Source organism: Narcine bancroftii, chromosome 2, assembly GCF_036971445.1.
Source record: "Narcine bancroftii isolate sNarBan1 chromosome 2, sNarBan1.hap1, whole genome shotgun sequence".
In the NCBI taxonomy this organism is placed as follows: Eukaryota; Metazoa; Chordata; class Chondrichthyes; order Torpediniformes; family Narcinidae; genus Narcine; species Narcine bancroftii.
Window position 1 is genome coordinate 217,631,796 of NC_091470.1, and position 19,742 is coordinate 217,651,537.

At 41.9% G+C, this 19,742-nt stretch overlaps 1 protein-coding gene across 5 annotated transcripts in view; it reads right to left on the reverse strand.

Moving 5' to 3' along the window:
• The window catches only part of LOC138755078 (regulator of G-protein signaling 22-like), a 207,447-nt gene that overhangs the window by 108,623 nt on the left and 79,082 nt on the right, over positions 1-19,742 (reverse strand). For all 5 annotated transcript variants that reach the window (XM_069920294.1, XM_069920296.1, XM_069920297.1 and 2 more), the window contains one exon: positions 1,165-1,885. In XM_069920294.1, the coding sequence (XP_069776395.1) occupies positions 1,165-1,885 (721 nt within the window). The remainder of the gene's footprint in view (positions 1-1,164; positions 1,886-19,742) is intronic.

Here is a 19,742-nt window from a genome sequence, read left to right on the forward strand (position 1 = left end):
AGTATCCTGTAACTGAGTAAATCATCCCAAAATATTTACATATATTTATTTAAAATTATATCATTATGAATGCATGTGATTTTAAGCATCATGTGCTGTGTTTTGTGTGTGTATGTGTCTACACTGTTGTCTGGGGAAACACTATTTTTTCTGGTCGTATATGTAGTCAGATGATAATGAACAAAGTTATCTGCATCCAATGTCCTCTTAAAATTTATTAGTATTATTTCCACAACCTCCAATATGGGGTTTTAAAATTTTAAAATTTTAGCTTCTTGCTACAATCTAATACATATAAGAAAAATATATGCTCTTCTGCTAGTTCCCTGGGAATAAGACAGCCAACATCTTCACTGTGCAAAACAATTTTTCTTTTCACCCTTGAGCCGATTTAAAAAAAATCAACCCCTTCATTACACTGGCTTCAATCCTTGCAGATAGCTTCTTGTATATTTGTCCCATTAATGTTTTCTATTAGCTCATTAAGAGGTTCTAACAGGCTAATCAAATATGCTTTGTTTTCAATACATCAATGCTGGCTCTCCAAGGTTTCTAACGGCTTCTCAGTGCAGAGCCTAAATTGACGAGCTTGTAGTTACCTTACACCCTTTTTGGAAGATGGGTGTCACATATGCCATGCCCCAGCCCATGTATTTGGGTGATGAGAAGAATATGACCGGCCATTCTATAATTTATATTGTTCTCATTAATATAGGATGTGCTTTATTCTGATCAGGTGTAATTTGCTTTTAACATAGATGCCTGTTTTAATAACATAACTATTCCAATATCCTAAACTCCTCCTCTCCACAGTCTTGTTAGCAGCATGCACTTCTTTGTTAAAGACCAACAGAGCAGCACTCCTCTCTGCGCAGATCACCATCTTCAGCTCCACCACTCCTCCTCTCACTATCCTCCAACTTTAAAGGTCTTTCTAGATCTTGGATATTTCAACTTTTGACCATTTTCCTTTCACTCCTCCCCCCCCCTCCCCCCCCCCCCCCCCCGCCCAACAATTCTACTTTCCACATTCAGCCTGGCACTCACTGAGTGAATCAACTAATTGTTGTACAGGCTTTTTTTGTTTTTTTCTATGCTTTAATCTCCTTTCTCACTCATGAAGGTTTCTACTGTGTAAGTTTGTGAAACAAAATGCTGACTCACCTGTGTCTTTTCCAGTCATCTTCGATGATCTTTAGTCGTTCAACATCCATCCACAGCCACCAGTATTTCTCACCAGCTGTTCCTTGAATAAAGTTCTTGAATTTTTCAATACCCTTTCTGTTCTTGAAATTATATCTGTGACTTGCTGTTGGGTAGCAGCAATCTCTGATATCAGCTTCACTTGATGAATCAGACTCTGTACTTTCCACATTCAAGTTCTCTGCATTAGTGTGTACATGATCCTTTATATTGTTGTTCACTGTTAGTAAGCTCTCTTTGTTTACTTGAGAAGGTTTTGAAATATTAGGCTCTACTCCAATACCAGCCTTTGTCTCCATAGTACCCTTTGCAAAGGGTCTATTCACATCAGGAACAGAGGGTTGGGTACTCCCTGAACTCTGGACTATTGTATTAATATCCGTCCTGATCTTATCTTCATGAGTCATTGTTTTATCATCGGATCTGAGTCGTTCTTCCTTTTCAACTTTGCACTCACTCATGTTTTCTGACTTCACTTCAAGAAAAACGTTTCCTGGTGTCTCCAAAGGGTCTTCAGGCACAAATTCAAATATTTCATTATCCACAACTTTTGGTCTATAAAAAGCTCTGATGCATTTATCAAGATCACTCTCTAAATCTGAGTAATATCTGTCATTTTGGGACCGAATGGGCAGCTTTCCAGCTTCAACTCTGTCCATCATATCTGTTAGCAGCAAAATATCTGGAGAATAAAAAATATAATTTCATTTTTAGGAAAAGGATAAAAGAAAGATGTGTGAGTCCTATTGAACCACCACTCCCTTTTCAACCATCTGGGTAGGATAACATGGAAACAAAAAGAATCAGCAAAAGCAGGTCACTATTTGATGACTTCATGAGTGATCATACTGTAACCTCAACTCCACAGTTCAGTTAACTCATATTAACCTTTCACGCACTTGCTTATCAACTATCTATCCTTTGTGGCCTGAAAATATTATAAGACCGTAAGACATATGAGCAGAAATCGGATATTCGGTCCAGAGAGACTGCCCCTGCCCTTCATTCATGGGCTGATCCATTTTCCCCCTCAGCCCCACTGCCCAGCCTTCTTCCTATAACCTTTGATGCTCTGGATAATCTATCCATCTCTGCCTTAAATACACCTAATGATTTGGCCTCCACAACCACCTGTGGCAACAAATTCCACAGATTTACCACCCTTTGACTAAAGAAATTGCTCCACATCTCTGTTCTAAGTGGACAGCCCTCAATCCTGAAGTTATGCCCTCTTGTCCTAGACTGTCCCTCTATGGGAGACAACCTTTCTCCAACTACTCTGTCCATGCCTTGCAACATTTGAAATGTTTCAATGTGATCCCCCCCTCATTCTCCTTAATTCTAATGAGTACAGGTCAAGAGTTGTCAAACACTCCTCACAAGATAATCCTTTCATTTCTGTAATCATCCTTGTGAAGCTTCTCTGAGCCCTCTCCATCCTTTCTTAAATGAGGAGCACAAAACAGCTCACAATACTCCAAGTGAGGTCTCACCAGTGCTTTAAAGCCTCAACATCACATCCCTGCTCTTATATGCTGTTCCCCTCGAAAGGAATGCCAGCATTGCACTTGCCTTCTTCCCCAATGACTCAACCTGCAAGTTTACCTTCAGGCTATCCTGCATGAGGATTCCCAGGTCCCTTTGCATCTGGATATTTTCAACTTTTCCCCCCAGTTAGAAAATAGTCTGCCCTTTTTTTTTTTCCACCAAAGTGCATGACCGTCCACTTTGCCAAATTGTATTTCGTTTCCTACTTCTCTGCCCATTCTCCTGTTCATCTGCAGCCTCCCTCATTCCTCAACACTACCTGCTCCTCCATCTACTTTCATATCATCTGCAAACTGCCACAAAGCCATTCATTCCAACATTGACCCCTGTGGAACACCACTAGTAACTGGCAGCCAACTAGTATATGCTCCCTGTATTCTGACTCTCTGCTTCCTGTCGATCAACCAAAGCTCTACCTTTGCTAGTACATTCCTGTTATGCCATGGGCTTTTATCTTGAAAAGTAGGCTCATGTGCGGCATCTTGCCAGAGGTCATCTGAAAATGCAATACACAGCATCCACTTGTCACTTCCACTGACCTTTAAGGAAGAGAGTTTCAAAGACCCAGGACCCTCAGGAAAAAGATGCTAACATTCTCTGAGTCTTAAATGGGTGAACAAATATAAATAGTGAGCTCTTGTTCCAGCTTTTCCTGCAAGAGGTAACATCCTTTCTGGAACCACTCTGTCAAGCCCCCAGGATCATAAATATTTCCATTGAGACCTTGTCAGTCTCGTAAACTTGAGTTGATACAAACGTAGCCTGCCAAATCATTCCTCAAAAAACTTTTGATATTAGACTTGCAAACCTTGTGCTCTTTCCAACAAATTAACATAATCTCTCCAACAAAGAGATCAATACAATACGCAGTACTTCAGATGTGGCCTCATAACTGAGGTAAAACTCCACATTTTCTGTTGAATTCTCCAGGCAATAAACAATATTCCTAATTATTTGCTGTATCTCCATGTATAGAGCTACACCGTTAGCGTAGTGGATAGTGCAAAACTATTTACAGCACCATGGACCTGGATCCGAATCTGGCACTGTCTGTAAGGAGTTTCTACATTCTCCCTGTGACCTGCACCAGTTTCCTCCAGGTGCTTCGGTTCCCTTCCTCCCCCCAAAAATGTACAGGGTTTGTAGATTAGTTGGTGTATTTGTGTGGCACAGGCCTAAGGGCGGGAAGGGCGTGTTACCGTGCTAAAAGAAAATTGTGAATTATTCATGAGGACACTCACATTTCACCATTTTCCCCATAGTGTATCCAACTTTTTCTACACAGCTCAATAAATTGGTTAAATGTGATTTCCCTTTCATATTTTCAGATTTCCTTGTATTTCTTTTCCCCAAACACCTGTTAGAATGTCTTTCATAACAGTCTCTAACATTTTCCCAATCATCAATATTAAGCTACCCAGACTGTACTTCCTGGTGTCTGTCTCCCTCTCTTTTTGAGAAAAGGACTTCCATTTTACTGGAACTTTACTTGGGGAGCTTGAAAAATTAATACTAACATATCAACTTTCTGACCACCCTCTCCTTTTAAGTCTGTTGGATGAAATCCATCAGGATCAGCCCTAGGTGCCAATATTTTATCACCAATGCCCTGCTGATGGCAATTTTTCTGAGTTCCTTCCTCACTTTTAATTTAGATTTCTGTTTTATTATCAGAGTACGTACATGACATCACATACAACCCTGAGATTCCTTTTTCCAGGTGAGTCAGAATTACCACTTACTGGTCATGCAAAAAAATCTGTACACGAGGTACACAGGTAAATAGATAAAGAAAAATAAGCAAACTGACTGTGTAATACAGAGAGAAAAATGAAAAGTAAGGCTCCTTCAATGAGTCCCTGATTGAGTTTGTCGTTGAGGAGCCTGATGGTGGACGGGTAGCCGCTGTTCCTCAAACTGGTGGTGCGAGTCTTGTGGCACCTCTACTTCTTTACTGATGGCAGCGAGAACAGAGCATGTCCTGGGTGGCAGGGATCCTTGAAGATTGCTGCTGCTCTCCGACAGCAGCGTTCCCTGTAGGTGTTCTCAATTGTGGTGAGGATTTTGCCTGTGATGTCCTGGGATGTGTCCACTACCTTTTGCAGGGCTTCATGCTTGGGGGAATTGGTGTCCTCTTACCAGATGGTGATGCAGCTGGTCAGCACACTTTGAACCATACATCTGCAGAAATTTGTCAGGGTTTTCAATGTCATACCCCAAACTCCTGAGGAAGTCTCAACTCATTGATGCCATTCATGTGTTAGATGCAGGAAAGATTCTCCAAGATAGTGACCCCCCCCACTACAAGAACAAAAATTTGCTTAATCTCTCCACCTCTGATTCCCAAGTGATCACTGGTTTTCCTTTCCTGAAGTCAACAATCAGCTCCTTGGTTTTGGTGACATTGAGTGTAAGGTTATTGTTGGTGCACCATTCAGTCAAGTTTTCATTTATCCTCCCATATGCTGACTCATCGCCCCTTTTTATACAACCTACTCCTGTGTTATTGTCAGTGAATTTTTGGATGATGTTGTTGTACTGAGCCACACAGTCATAGGTGTAAAGTGAGTAGAGTAGAGGCTAAGAACACAGCCCTGTGGTGCTCTGGTACTGATGGAGATTGTGAAGGATATGTTCTTATTAATCCTCACTGATTATGGCCTGGAGGTGAGGAAATCCAACAAAAGGGGATTGTTAAGGCCCAGGTCTTGGCATTTGCTGATCATTTACAGCTACTTCTAGGATTTGTTTTGTAACAAGACTGATACAAAATACCCATTTTCCTGGCTAAGTTCCTCTCATTTCTAACATTTTTTTTCTGTTATTCATTTATTAGTCATTTCAAATCATTTATTTTTACATTTTGTCCCATGGAACAAAGTTTTCTGAGAGCCAGTTTAACTGGAACGTCAAGCAACCTGGGAATTCAAATCATCTGGCTTGGAAACCGAGTTCTACAATCTCATTTCAGTTATTCAACACATATACCAGTGATGAGAAGGAAGAGGTAGAGGTATAAACATTAAAAAAAAACATATATTTTGGCGTATAAATTGACATCCATTTTTCGGGATGTCTAGACCTCCCAGGAACAACTTAAAAAAATTTAAACACCCTAATCACAAGTAACAAAGCTGTAAATTAAGCAAGTAAAAAAAACCTTGGCCTACCAGACAGCAACGCCGAAGGCCTATGGAGCTGGACCAAAGACATTGTGGCTCCAGGCAGGAGCCAGGAATCTCAGAGCAGAAACGGTGACCTCAAGGTTCCAGGTAGGAGCGGTTATGGTGGCGCCCAGCGGTGGGGAGGTGTTGGGGAGCATCAGCGGGGAGGTGCTTCCAGTATTGACCTATATTCCAAAATGATGTCAATCTGGGTTTTTTTTGGTAAATTTAAGGTCTCAAAAGTATATCTTTAGGGTTTCATGACTTGATTTATAAACTGAAATATACATTAATTAATTCGGGAAATAAACCATTTGGCACTTTGGAAACTGGGCAAACCATTTGAGAGTAAGAAAATCAAGAAATTATCAAATGTTTCCTCAGGCATGCACCCAGTGTTATTCAATATTTGACTCAAGAATTTTAGGGATGCCTACTATTGCCTCAAACACCTTGACTCTGCTAGCTTGTTTCACTTTACTTAGAAATTGTTCATATCCTGTCTTCATAAGTTTCCACTGCAGGAGAACTGACAGACAACCTTGCCCACTGAACACCACCATTCACCATCTTCCCATCTGAAGAACAACCAGCAGGTGGCACAAAAGTGCAGCTGATAAGAGCTGTCGGTGTCAGTGATACAGGTTCAATCTGGACCTCAGTGCTGCCTGCCAGGCAAGTTCTTCTTGTGATTATGTGGGTTTTTTTTCCGGCTGCCTTGGTTTCTTCCCATATTCCAAAAATGGGTCAGTTGATCAATTAATAAGCTATTGTAAGTTGCTCCTGCTACGAAGAAGAGTGGTAGAATGTGGAGAGGTGGGTGGATTGGTAGGGGTGTGGGGAATAGATTACAGGCATAATTAGTGAGGGAATGGGAATTCAATGAGAGCCAGTACATAGTTGAGGTGTCCAATGCACTCCTTTGAATCAGAATTTATTGATGAACATGGGTCATGAAATTCTTTGCTTCACAGCAAAATTACAGTTGCAATTTAGCTATAAATTACATTAAAAATTGGTGCAAAAGAAAAGTGAGGTAGTGTGTGGTTCATTGTCCATTGGTGAGGGAAGTTGGAAACATGCATCACAATTCTTTGTTGCCTGTTATTGAACCAACTTCGTATTCATGCTATCAATACTCTTTTTAAGTTATGTATTTCAACTTTGCTGATAAGCCAAGTTGTGATCTGTTATCAAAAGCCTTCCCTAAGTCCACGTACATAACAAATAGATTGCCTCAATCACTGTCTGTTGCATCATCAGAACGTTCAAGATTCAACGTTCAACTTATTGTTATGTAAGAAAGACTGTAATGTTAGATGGAATTTGTTTTAGTCTGCCGTAAGGCAAACAGATTCGCCATCAGCAGAAATTGCTTGAAGCTCCCCTTACAGTGAGAGAAAGAGAAAGATTTGCCTCCAGTGCTTCCCCAGCCTCCGCAGCCACACCATCAGTACAAACCATCAGTAACCCAAGTTCCGGGACATGAAGCTCCGACACGATCAGGGACCCTTCAGTGCCATCGGCATCTTCTAGCATCCTAGTTGAATACCTCACACCCCTTCAGCCAATCTCCAGCAGGCCACAGCCCGGTGTGAATCCCTCGGCTGCATCCTGCGTGGGGTTCTCACCTCGATTCACCAACAGCCCACCACCTGTGTGCTTCTTCAACTTTTGAACCCCTCACTGGTCTGCCGCCGTGGTCATCATCTCATGGGACATCTCCTCTGCCTCTTCTTCTCGAACAAGGGCTGTTCTCCCCTTTCTCTGGTGCCTTGCACCAGCCCTCTGTTTCTTCGGGATCAGCAACCCCTTGTGTCTGCTGCCGATCATAGGTGCAGCCATCTTGGGCATAGACCCTGTGGTCACAGAATTTTTAAATAAAACCACCGTCAGCTCCATTTACAGGCCATTTGTAGCCTGTACAGAGCCGTCAGCATGCGGACAGGGCAGTTGGACCCTCTAGGAGCACTATGACTCCACTCTCCGTGGTCTGCACCAGAGGCAGCCATTACAGTAGCTCTAGCAGTGTCTCCAGCTGTCAAATTGTTTCAGTATTATTTGTTCCAAACAAAAGTGGGAGGGCAGGCTTTAATTAATCCATTATTTTCCAGATACCATAAAACATTAGAGGATATATTCAGAAAGGATATGGAAGAAAAGAGCAGGGGAAGAAAAATCCCATCTTCAAAAGACCACATTAAATGGAGGATTATCATTTCCAGATTTTAGATTGTACTATTGGGAGATTAACATATGTAATTTACCTTTATTATTACATTTGGATAAGTCAGTGAATCGCCCCTCTTGGGTAGAAATGGAATTGCATAGAACATAAAAACTTCTATGTTGGCAATTTTGGGATCTTTTTCACCATTTCCAAATTAGCACATAATCTGTTAATGAGAATTTGGGTTCAATTTAAGAAATTATTGGGAATTAATGGTTTTTCACTGGCTAGTCCAATTATAGATAACCATATAACCATTTACGGAGCGGAAACAGGCCATGTCGGCCTTTAGAACAACTCCACTACCTCAAACCTCCCGCTCTCCGCCAATAACCCTCCAACCATCTCTTTCAACCATCTTTGTTGGATGCAGGTTTCAAGGAATGGCATAGAATAGGTATCCAAAGTTTTAACGATCTCTTCATTCAAGATAATTTTACCTCTTTTGGACTATTATCAGCTAAATTTAATCTTTCCAAAATACTTTTTTTAAGATATTTACAAATTAGGCATTCTGTAGTCTATGATTTTGAATTTTCTGTAAATTTCCAACACTAATTTCTTGATCTGTTTTTTAATTAATGGTTTTATTTTCATGGTGGATTAATATCATATATTTATAATAAATTATTGGATTAAAATTCAGCTCTCATTGCTAGGATCAATAGTAATTGGGGAATGAGTTTTGAACCTAACATTTTCAGATGAAGATTGGTATTCTCCTCTCAGCTTGATAATTGATTGCTCACTTTGTGCAAGGCACTGCTTATTACAATTTATGGAGGTACACAGAATTTGAATGTCCAAACTTAAATTATCTTGCTTTTATGCAAATATTGATCCACTATGTGAGAAGTGTAACATTTTTTAACCTTTTCTGATCCATATGTTTTGAGAGTGCCAAAATTTAATGAGATTCTGGAGAGACATTTGTCAAATTTTATCAATGATTCTTAAGATTAATTTGGAACCTTGCCAGTTAATTGCTTTGTTTGGTTTTCTTGTGATTCAGATAAATTTATATTAGCATCTCGGGAAAAAGTTTTAGCTCTTACCATGTTGATAGCCAGACAAGCAATCTAACTGAAATGGAAAGTTGATTCATCTCCTGCTCATACACAGTAGTTATATGATGTAATGACCTATTTAAGTTGAGAGAAAATTAGATATATTAAAAGATGGAAATTTTCAATTTATTCTTAGAATTGTTTTATAATTGGAAGAATTAAGAATTATTGTACGTTCCAGTCTTTCATTGCCTGTTCTCCAGGAGTTGCCAGTAGTTCCACATTATTGATTTTTCAAATTAATTTAAAGGTAACCTTGATTAGAGGAAGGGGATAGATTAGAGTTAGTTTTAATTTTTAGTATTGTTTTCTTTTTATTTTTTCCTTTATTTTATTTGCTATTTCAATATATGGATTTAACATGGTTGCAATTAAATGTTTTTGATATATTATAAGCAATTATTGATGTAGTTTTATCTACATATTTCATTGGCTTGTTTTGCGTGTGCTTACTTGTATACAAATGAATTATTATATAATTGTCAATTCTGTATTCATGCTTATAAGGTAAACACAATAAAAAAAACATTTTAAAAAGAAAAGAGAAGAGGCAGCAAGCAGTACTGATTCTTCAGAATCAATACTGTCCTGGACTCATGTTTCTGAAGGTTTTCCCACCAGTACGGTTAAATGACCGGCCTGCATCCTTACTCCCTTTTTTAAGGAGTACGCGGTATTTTTGAAATTTAGACATACAGCATGGTTACAGGCTATTTTGGCCCGTGAGTCCATGCTGCCCAATTTACATCCTATTAACCTACACCCCTGGGTACATTTCAAATGGTGGGAGGAATCCAGAGCCCTCGTGGAAAACCCACGCAGACACGGGGAGAACGCACCAACTCCTTTAAGGCAGTGCGGGATTCGAATCCCGGACCCAATCACTTTGCGCTGTAACCACATTGTGCTAACCGCTACGCCAACTGTGCCACCCTCTCATCCTGTCACCTCTCTATCCATTGAATATTTAAGAATTATCTCAGTGGCCCTTTGATTCCATCTGATGCTTTCCTGAAAATATTGTGATATATTCATCTAGTCCTATTGATTTTAAACAATTTTTTTCTAGTATCTCCATGCTATCAGTTTCTAAGAGTATTCCATAACTCTTCCCTTATCTTTACTTTGGATATACTCTCTTACCTGGTGAAGACAGATGTAAGTTAGTAAAAACACTTAAATGTGGGAGGAATCCAGCAGGTCCATAGGAGGTAAAAGTAATTGTGATGCAACCACTGTATGTATTGTATGTATGCAGAGCATGAGCTGGCCCACCCTCTGAATCTGTGACTCCTCCCTCCTGGAAATCCCTATTAAGGCTGTTACACCCAAAATCCTGCCTTAGAACCAGGCCAGCAACATGTGAGATGTGTTAAATTCTTAAGGTGGTTAAAGTCTATTAATCACAACTCTCTGTCTAATGTGGTTGATCGACAGCGCTACAGATATATAACTGACATTTCAGGCCTGAGCCTTGCCTCAAGGTATTTTTACTGCAATCGTAGCGTCTGCAAACTTTTGTGTTTCATGTATACAAGTTCGACAGATACTGGGGTTGAGTGTGATATACAAACACGCTGGAGAAACTCAGCATGTCACGCAGCATCCATTGGTGACTAACATTTCGGGCCTGGGCCCTTCGTTGGGTAGATGCAAAGTATTTTAGTATCATTGTTGCCTTCAGCATCCATGTGCAAGTTCCCATTCTACTTCTCCTGGATGTTCCTTTGATTATTTACAGTCCACGGGACACTTTTGGATTCCCATTAACGTTGGCTCGGAGCAACTACTCCAATAGAGCCTCTAAATCAATTCACCAGACACAGTGGTTAGTCAGCAAGGACTGTTTATTCAAACGCCTCCTCTTTGAAATCACTACAGGCTTTGTTATTTGAGATTTCACTTCCCATCTAATTCATTTCAGTCAAGTTCTTGTTGGTATTAAGCATAAGCAGCTATTATTTTAAAGCACATCCTCTGCATTATTTAGAGCTTCCATGGAGCTCTGAATTGGTTTGTTCTTTCTTTGCCCTTCATGGAAACATGCCTCAGCAGTTCCTGCACCCGCACCATTGCTCCCGAAACGGCCACTGTTTACAGCCTTTCCCACTATCAACCTTTGTTTCTAAATTACCTGGGTACACCCATTTCCATCCTAGTTCCATTAACCTTCCTTCAAGCGGCATGGTTTAGTGTAGCGGTTAGGTCAACTTTAATACAGTGCCCAGCGACCCCGGTTCGACTCCGTCGCTGACTATAAGAGGTTTGTCCATTCTCCCCATGTCTGCATGGGGTTTTCCCTGGGTGCTCCGATTTCCTCTCACCCTTCACAACGTATGGGATCGTAGGTTAATTTGGGTGTAATTGGGTGGCATTTGGGTGATTTAAAATCAAGGACACAGGCTCAGACTTGAATGAATATGCCATGGCTGTTACTGACTTCATCAACACCTGCGTGGATGACTGTGTGCGCACACATACTTACTGGGAGTATTCCAACCAGAAGTTGTGGATGAATCAGAAGAGTCTCAACCTGCTGAGGGTGAGGTTAATGCCGTTTAAGACCGGTGATCCAGATCTCCTCAAGAAGTCCAGTTAGGACCTACGGAAGGCCATCAGAACAGCAAAGAGGCAATTCCCAGAGACACAAAAGACAGAGTCAGATATTTGCCAGCTAGAGCAGGGATTGCAGGTCATTACGTCCTTCAAGGTGAGGCCAAACCCAATTAATGGCCGAGATTCTTCACTACCTGATGAGCTGAACACCTTTTATGCTAGCTTTGAGAAGGAGAACTCAACAATATATATTTTAGAAAGCCCGTTGAAGTGACATTGCAGTAATACCAGTCTCTGAGGCTAACGTCAGAAAACTTTTCAAGAGGGTGAACCCTAGCAATGCATCAAGGCCTGATGGCATACCTAGCAGGGTATTGAAAATCTCTGCCAACCAATAAGCCAGGGTGTTCACGGACATTTTCAACCTATTATTGCTGCTGTCTGAGGTTCCTACCTGCATCAAAAGGGCGACAATCATCCCAAGAAATGCAGAGGGAGCTGCCTTAATGACTATTATCCAGCAGCATTCATATCAACTGTGATGAAATGCTTTGAGACATTGCTCATGGCCAGAATTAACTTACATCTAAGTAAAGATCTGAACGCGACGCAATTCGCCTTACTTCACAATAGCTGCAAAGCAGATGCAATACAGCAATATATACATCAGTCCATTCAGCATCAACTACAGCTCACCTTTCAACACCATCATACTCACAGGGCTGGTGAACAAGCTCCAAACCCTGGGCCTCTGCAAGTGGTTCCTTGACTTCCTCAATGGAAGAGCACAGTCAGTACAAATTGGAAATAATATCTCCTCCTCACTGACGATCTTAGCCCACTGCTCTACTCACTCTACACCAATAACTGTGTGATCAGGCACAATTCACATGCCGTCTACAAATATGCCGATGACACCATGGTTGTCAGCAGAATCCCAGATGGCAATGAGGAAGCATAGAGAAGAGTTCAGATTTTTCGTCAGAGGAACATACAAGACATCACATACAACTCAGCCATTGTTTTTCTGCAGGAGAAGCAGTATTATGACTTATTGGTTGTGCAAAAAAAAACTGTACACAATGTACACATGTTTCTTTCTTTGGCTTGGCTTCGCGGACGAAGATTTATGGAGGGGGTAAAAAGTCCACGTCAGCTGCAGGCTCGTTTGTGGCTGACAAGTCCGATGCGGGACAGGCAGACACGATTGCAGCGGTTGCAAGGGAAAATTGGTTGGTTGGGGTTGGGTGTTGGGTTTTTCCTCCTTTGCCTTTTGTCAGTGAGGTGGGCTCACTGACAAATAAAGAAATGTAAACAAACTGTCTGTGCAATACAAAGAAGGATAAAGATCAATGAATTGCAAAAGTAAGAATCCTTAAATAAGTCCCTGATTGAGTTTGTTGCTGAGGAGTCTGATGGTGGAGGGGTAGCAGCTGTTCCCAAACCTGGTGGTGTGAGTCTTGTGGCACCGATACCTCAATCCTGATGGCAGCAGCGAGAATAGAGGATGGGCTGGGAAGTGTGGATCCTTGATGATCCATTGCAGCGTTCCCTGTAGATGTTCTTGATGGTAGGGAGGGTATTGTCTGTGATGTTCTGGGCTGTGTCCACTACCTTTTGCAGGGCTTCACGCTTGGAAGTATTGGTGTCTCTGGGAGAGCATTCTGTCTAGTTGCGTCATCATCTGGTATAGAGGTCCCAGTGCACAAGACAACAACAGACATGTGAACTTGGCCAGTGCCATCACAGGCATCATTTCCACTCATTCAAGGACATCTACAGGAGGTGGTCTCTTAGGAAAGCAGCCTCTATCCTTAAGGACCTTCACCACCCAGGTTATGCCCACTTCACACTGCTACCATGAGGAAGGAGATACATGACCCTAAAGCCGATCACCCAGCGACACAAGGACAAATTGAACAGGCCTGTGTGCTGAACAAGGTGGAGATTAATGAAGCGGAAGTGTTGGATATTCAAGATTCATAAGTCCCTGAATCCGGATATGATATACCCCAGGCTGTTGTGGGAAGTGAGAGAAGAGATAGCTGGGGCAGTAGCTAGGAACTTTGATTCCTTTTTGGCTGCAGGGAAGGTGCCAGAGGATTGGAGAATGGCAAATATAGTCTCCTTGTTTAAAAAAGGTAATAGGGAGAATCCTTGGAATTATAGACCAATGAGTCTTATGTCAGAGGTGTGTAAACTAATGGAGAGGATTCTTAAGGATAGGATCTATGAGCATTTGCAGAAGTTCAGTCTACTCAGGGATAGTCAGCCTGGCTTTGTGAAGGGAAGGTTGTACCTCTAATTGAGTTTTTTTGAGGAGGTAACAAAAGAAATTGATGAGGGTAGGGCAGTAGATGTGGTCTACATGGATTTTAGGAAGGCATTTGACAAGGTCCCCCAATGAGAGACTCATCCTGAAAGTCATGAGTCATGGGATCAGTGGAAAATTGGGTGTATGGATAAAAAATAGATTTGTAGGAAGAAAGCAGAGAGTAGTTGTGGAAGGAATGTAGTCAGTGACTAGGGGAGTACCACAATGATCAGTGGAAAATTGGGTGTATGGATAAAAAATAGATTTGTAGGAAGAAAGCAGAGAGTAGTTGTGGAAGGAATGTAGTCAGTGACTAGGGGAGTACCACAATGATCTGTTCTGGGACCCCTGCACTTTGTGACCTGGATGAAGAGGCAGAAGGATGGGCCGGTAATTTGAGGATGACGCGAATGTTGGAGGAGTTGTGGATGGAGTTGAAGGTTGTTGAAGGCCACAATAGGATATAGACAGGATGCAGATTTTGGCAGAAAAATAGGTAGATGGATTTCAATCCTGAAAAGTGTGAGGAGATGCAGTTTGGAAGGACAAACCAGAAGGATGATTACAAGGTTAATGGTCGGTTGCTTAAGAGTGGATGAATAGAGGGACTTTGGGGTTCAATCCATACATCCCTCAAAGTTGCCACACAGGTTGATAGGATAGTTAAGGTCTATGGGATGCTGAGATTCATTAAAAGGGGTATTGAATTCAGGGAGTTGTAGAGAGGTCTGTTACAACTCTACAAATCTTTGTTCACACCACAACTAGAGTATTGCCTTCAGTTCTAGTCACCTCATGTGGATGTGGAAGCTATGGAGAGGATGCAGAGGAGATTTACCAGGATGTTGCCTCAATTGGGAAATAACTTATGAGGCAAGGTTAGGAGAGCCGGATCTTTCCTCCTTGGAGCGTAGAAGAATGAAAGGAGGCTTGATGGAGGTCTACAAGATTATGAGAGGTATAGATAGGGTGAACAGCCAGCACCTGTTTCCCAGGGCAGGATCAACAAACACCAGAGGACATATATACAAAGCGAAAGGAGGGAAGTTTAGGGGAGACATCTCGAGAGATTTGTTTTTTACACAGAGAGTTGTGGGTGCTTGGAATGCTTTGCTGGGAATGGTGGTGGAAGTCGAAACATCGGGCATTTTAGATAGATACATGGATGAAAGAAAAAGAGAGGGTTATGGGGTAGAGAGGGTTTAGTACTTTTTTTGGCAGGAAATAACAATGGCCGAAGGATCCATACTGTGCTGCATATGTTCTATGTTAATATGTTAAGAGCCAGTTGAAATCAACTTGGTCAACTCCCAAGATAAAAAAAAAAAATTATGTAATTATGTGAGCAAAGAAACAAACCTCTAGCATTAAATAGTCTACTCATTATGTTATTCTATCATTATGTAGTGCCAGCTCTTATCTAATGTTATGTGGAAAGAAAGTGTAATGGGTTAGAGAGATTGATGAAAATTCTTTGACCTTTCTTGGTTAGAATGGAGGGGATGGTGCTTCTGACCTTCTCCTGAGTATAGTTAATTGAGGACTAAAGTGTGGGTTCGGGTCAGAAGCACAGTTCACAAAACAACACCATTAACTCCTTTCCTCTGATTATAGACTTTTAACAGCTACTGAAAATCATGTGACTGCTCCAAAGGACCATAAAATGTACGTGTGCATTTACATACACACGGGAAAACATGCTGGCATTCTGTACAGCTAAAACAAGATGACACATAATACATGCAAAGATAGAAAATAGCTCCAGGAGAAAGAAACCCATTCACCACCTTGGAGACTCCACCACCATTCAAAGTTCAAGGTTCAAGTTTATCATCAGATTACTTCCATAACATCACATACAACCCTCAGATTCTCTTTCATGCAGACCAGGCAGAACTTCAACTTAACAGTAGTGTAAATTGTACTCCTCTGGAACTGTAAACTGACTCTGTAAGTGCAGATTATAGGTATTGTGGGGGTGTGCAATGGTTCCTCCTTGATCTGGTGGTCAATTCAGACATGGAAGGCATGGAGCTCAACTTGGAGTGAAGCTTTGCAGTCCCTAATACCACAGGATTTAGCTTTATAGCAGGCTATGTCACTTAAACCCTGCCACAGCTTGTCGATTCCATTCCAGTTTGGAATCTCCATTTTGCCCAGGAGATGTTCTCTGTAGGTCATACCTGCACCTTTTGTAGTGTCCTTGATTTCCAGACTTAAACACCTCTGATCTGGCTCTCAGCAGGTTCTGGATTTCATTGTTCATCTAGGGCTTCCGATTGGGGAAAATCCTAAATGAGCTAGTGGAGACACATTCATCCAGAGTTGTTTTAATAAAGTCCCTAACGGCCCTGGTGTAATCATTCCGGTCCTCTGCTGAGTTCTTTAACACTACCCAATCCATTGGCTTGAGGCAGTCCTGTAACCGTTCCTCAGCCTCCGCGACTGCCTCTTGGTTGTCCTGATTCTGGAGCTTTGCTTTTTAGGTTCTGTCTGTATACAAGTAGCAGAAGCACTGCCAAATGAAATGATTTGCCAAAATGTGATCTCGGGTAAGAATAATAGGTATTCTTTGCTTAGTGTAGCTGTGATCAAGTGTGCTGGGACCTGTGGTACATCAGGTTATATACTGCTGGTAATTGGACAGGGTTATCTTCAGACCAGCCTGATTAAAGTTTCTGACTATAATTTGTAATGTGTCGGGATGGGCCGTTTCTTGTTTGCAAACAACATCATGCAGCTCCCCAAGTGCCTGCTTGTAGGAGATATATAACTCCGGTGAGAATTACTGATGAGAACTCGAAGTAAAGAGAAAGGTCTACATTTAATCAATATTTGTTCTAAATAAGTGGAACATGAGGTTGGGTTTGATCCCAACATCCAACCAGTATGAACTAAAAAGCACATGCTACCCCCTCCCTCTTTACTAGAACCTGAGTTCCAATCCAGTCTGTGAATGGAGAAACCCTCCAGTTGGATCATTTACATCCAGTGTTCTCTGTTAGCCAGGTCTTGAAGCCGCAAACAACTGAGATTTATTTCACCTGTCTCTGATAGAGCAGCTTTGTGGTCATTGATTTTATTTTCCAGTGACTGAGCGTTCGCCAGCAGTGTGGTTGGTAGGGGAGGTCACAATCCTCCAGTTTGAATGCTGCCCTCATACCACCTGTCCAGCCTTGTCCATGGTGTAGGCGTTGACCATTATGGGCACCAACAAGCTGACCCATTCCAGTCTCAGGCATTGTATGCAAGATCTGAATTTCGTGAATGCAGTTCTGCAACTCATTGTCACCAGGAAAAGTGCATGCTGCTGAATGCAGCGAAAGCAGGTCGGAAGGTGTATATTTTAGACTAGTAGTAGTAGAGATTTCTGTAGCCCACAGAGAGTCTCCATGGCTTGCCTGAACAATTTTTTTCCAATACAATCATGGTCATTCATACATCTTCACTAGCGTATTCTTGCTTCTCTCCCGATACCTTGATCCATTTGGCAAATTGGGCCAGATCCAAATTCATTTAAATGTATCTCATAAACTGGCTTCAACCAGTAAAACCATCGAACGTTATAGCACCGAAACAATACTTTCGGCCCTTCTAGTCCTTGCTGAAATATTATTCTACTGAGTATCACTGACCTGCACCCAGTCTATATCTCTCTATTCCTCTCCTATCCAAGTACCTATCCAAATCTTTCTTTAATGTTAAAATTGAGCCCATAATTAGCACTTCATCTGGCAGCTCATTCCATCTCTGACCCCTCTCTGTGTGAAGAAGTTCCTCCTAATGTTCCCCCTAAACTTTTCCCCTTTTACCCTAAACCCATGTCCTCTGGTTTGTATCTCACCAGCCTCAGTAGAAAAAGCCTCATAAATACTGTATTTACTCTGCCCACACCCATCATAATTTTAAATACCTCGATCAAATCTCCCCTCTTTCTTCTACACTCCAAGAAATAAAGTCCTAACCTGTAGTTAGGTGACCAAAACTGCACACAATTCTCAAAATTCAGCCTCACCAATGAAATATACTCCTGTACTCAATACCTTGATTTATGAAGCCCAATATTCCAAAACCTCTCTTTATAACCCAATTCACCTGTGATGCCACTTTCAGGGAATTATCCATCTGTATTCCTAGATCCCTCTGTTCTACCACACTCCTCAGTGCTCTACCATTTACCATGCATGCCTTACCTTGGTTTGTCCTTCCAAAGTGCACCACCTCATACTGTCTCCATTAAATTCCATCTGCCATTTTGCAGTCAATTTTTCCAGTTGGTTCAGAACCAGCTGGCAGTGGAGAATTAACTACAACCCAGGCCCTAGGCTGAGATGTAGTAAGGGCCCCCCTGACCTTTCCCCCCTGCCTCATTGCTCCTACCTTTTGCCTGATGCTGTGACTGTGGTAAAATACAGAAATGCTGGAGGAACTCAGCCGGTCTCGTAGCATCCACAGGAGGTACAAGATACCTTGAAGAAGGTCTCAGGCCCGAAACATCGGTAATCTTACGGACACTGCGAGACCAGCTAAGTTCCTCCAGAATTATGATTTTAAAACTCAATTTGCAAATGGGAGTTCGGCTTCTCCTCTAGCACGTTTGTATATTGGACTCAATCCTAACTGTAGACTTTCTTGTTTAACACTTTTAACATTTGGAATGGGTTGTACTATTTGTACTTCATGGTGTTAGAATGGATTGACCTGGGCAGAGTGGAGAGATAATATGTGATTATAAGATGTAATTAAACTAGCGGTCGTTTCACTGGTGATGGGAATTTGCTGTAAAGAATGAAGTAAGTAGCAATCTCAGTTCATTGTTATTTCCCAGGTCTTGGTCTACAACCACAAAAAGTTCAGGGTTTATTCCAGTCCCATCATAGTGCCCTCGAAAAACGGAAATATAATCTCTGCTCTCTCCATGACTGCAAGATTGTGCCCCAGAGTTGCAACATACTCTGTCCCTCCTACCCCGCCTGGACCTCTTAACATTCTGCACAAATGTTGAATTAAACAGGAAGTACTGGAAACAGCCAACACACCTGAAAGTACCTGTAAAGAGAGGGATGAAGGAGAAGGAGGTAAGAAGAAGGAGAGAAAGTTGACATATGCTCAGAACTCACTATCTGCACCTCGATCACACCCCTGCTTTGATACTTCCCTTTACAGGTGGACATCAAGGTTCAGTCACTTTCCCAGCAAAGGGTGCCTCTTCAATTTCCTGACAAAAAATGTCTCTCCTCCTCTTGCCCTTGACCCCGTTCCACTGAACAGTGAGAGTTTGAGTCCATGGCCCCGTCCCCCATTCGACTGGGAAGGGAAATGTCGCTTCCCCCGGCCCTATCCCCTGGCTCGCTGGACAGGGAGATGCCACATCCTGCAGCCCATCCTCCATCCTGCTAGGTAGGGAGAGATTGCATCCCCCCCCAACCCAATGCCTGTCCCACTAGGCAGGGAGAGATCCCTGCCCCCTTGCTCCATTCCGCTGGGCAGGGAGAGGTTACTGTCCCCTGGTTCTGTCCCGTTGGGCAAGGAAAAGTCACTGACTCCACCCCCCAATCATTCTCCATCTTCCCAGCAAGCTATTAGCTTTTTAATGACTCTGCAACTGAATTGGACATTAAAAAACTAATAGTTTGCTGGGAAGGTGGAGGAAAACAGAC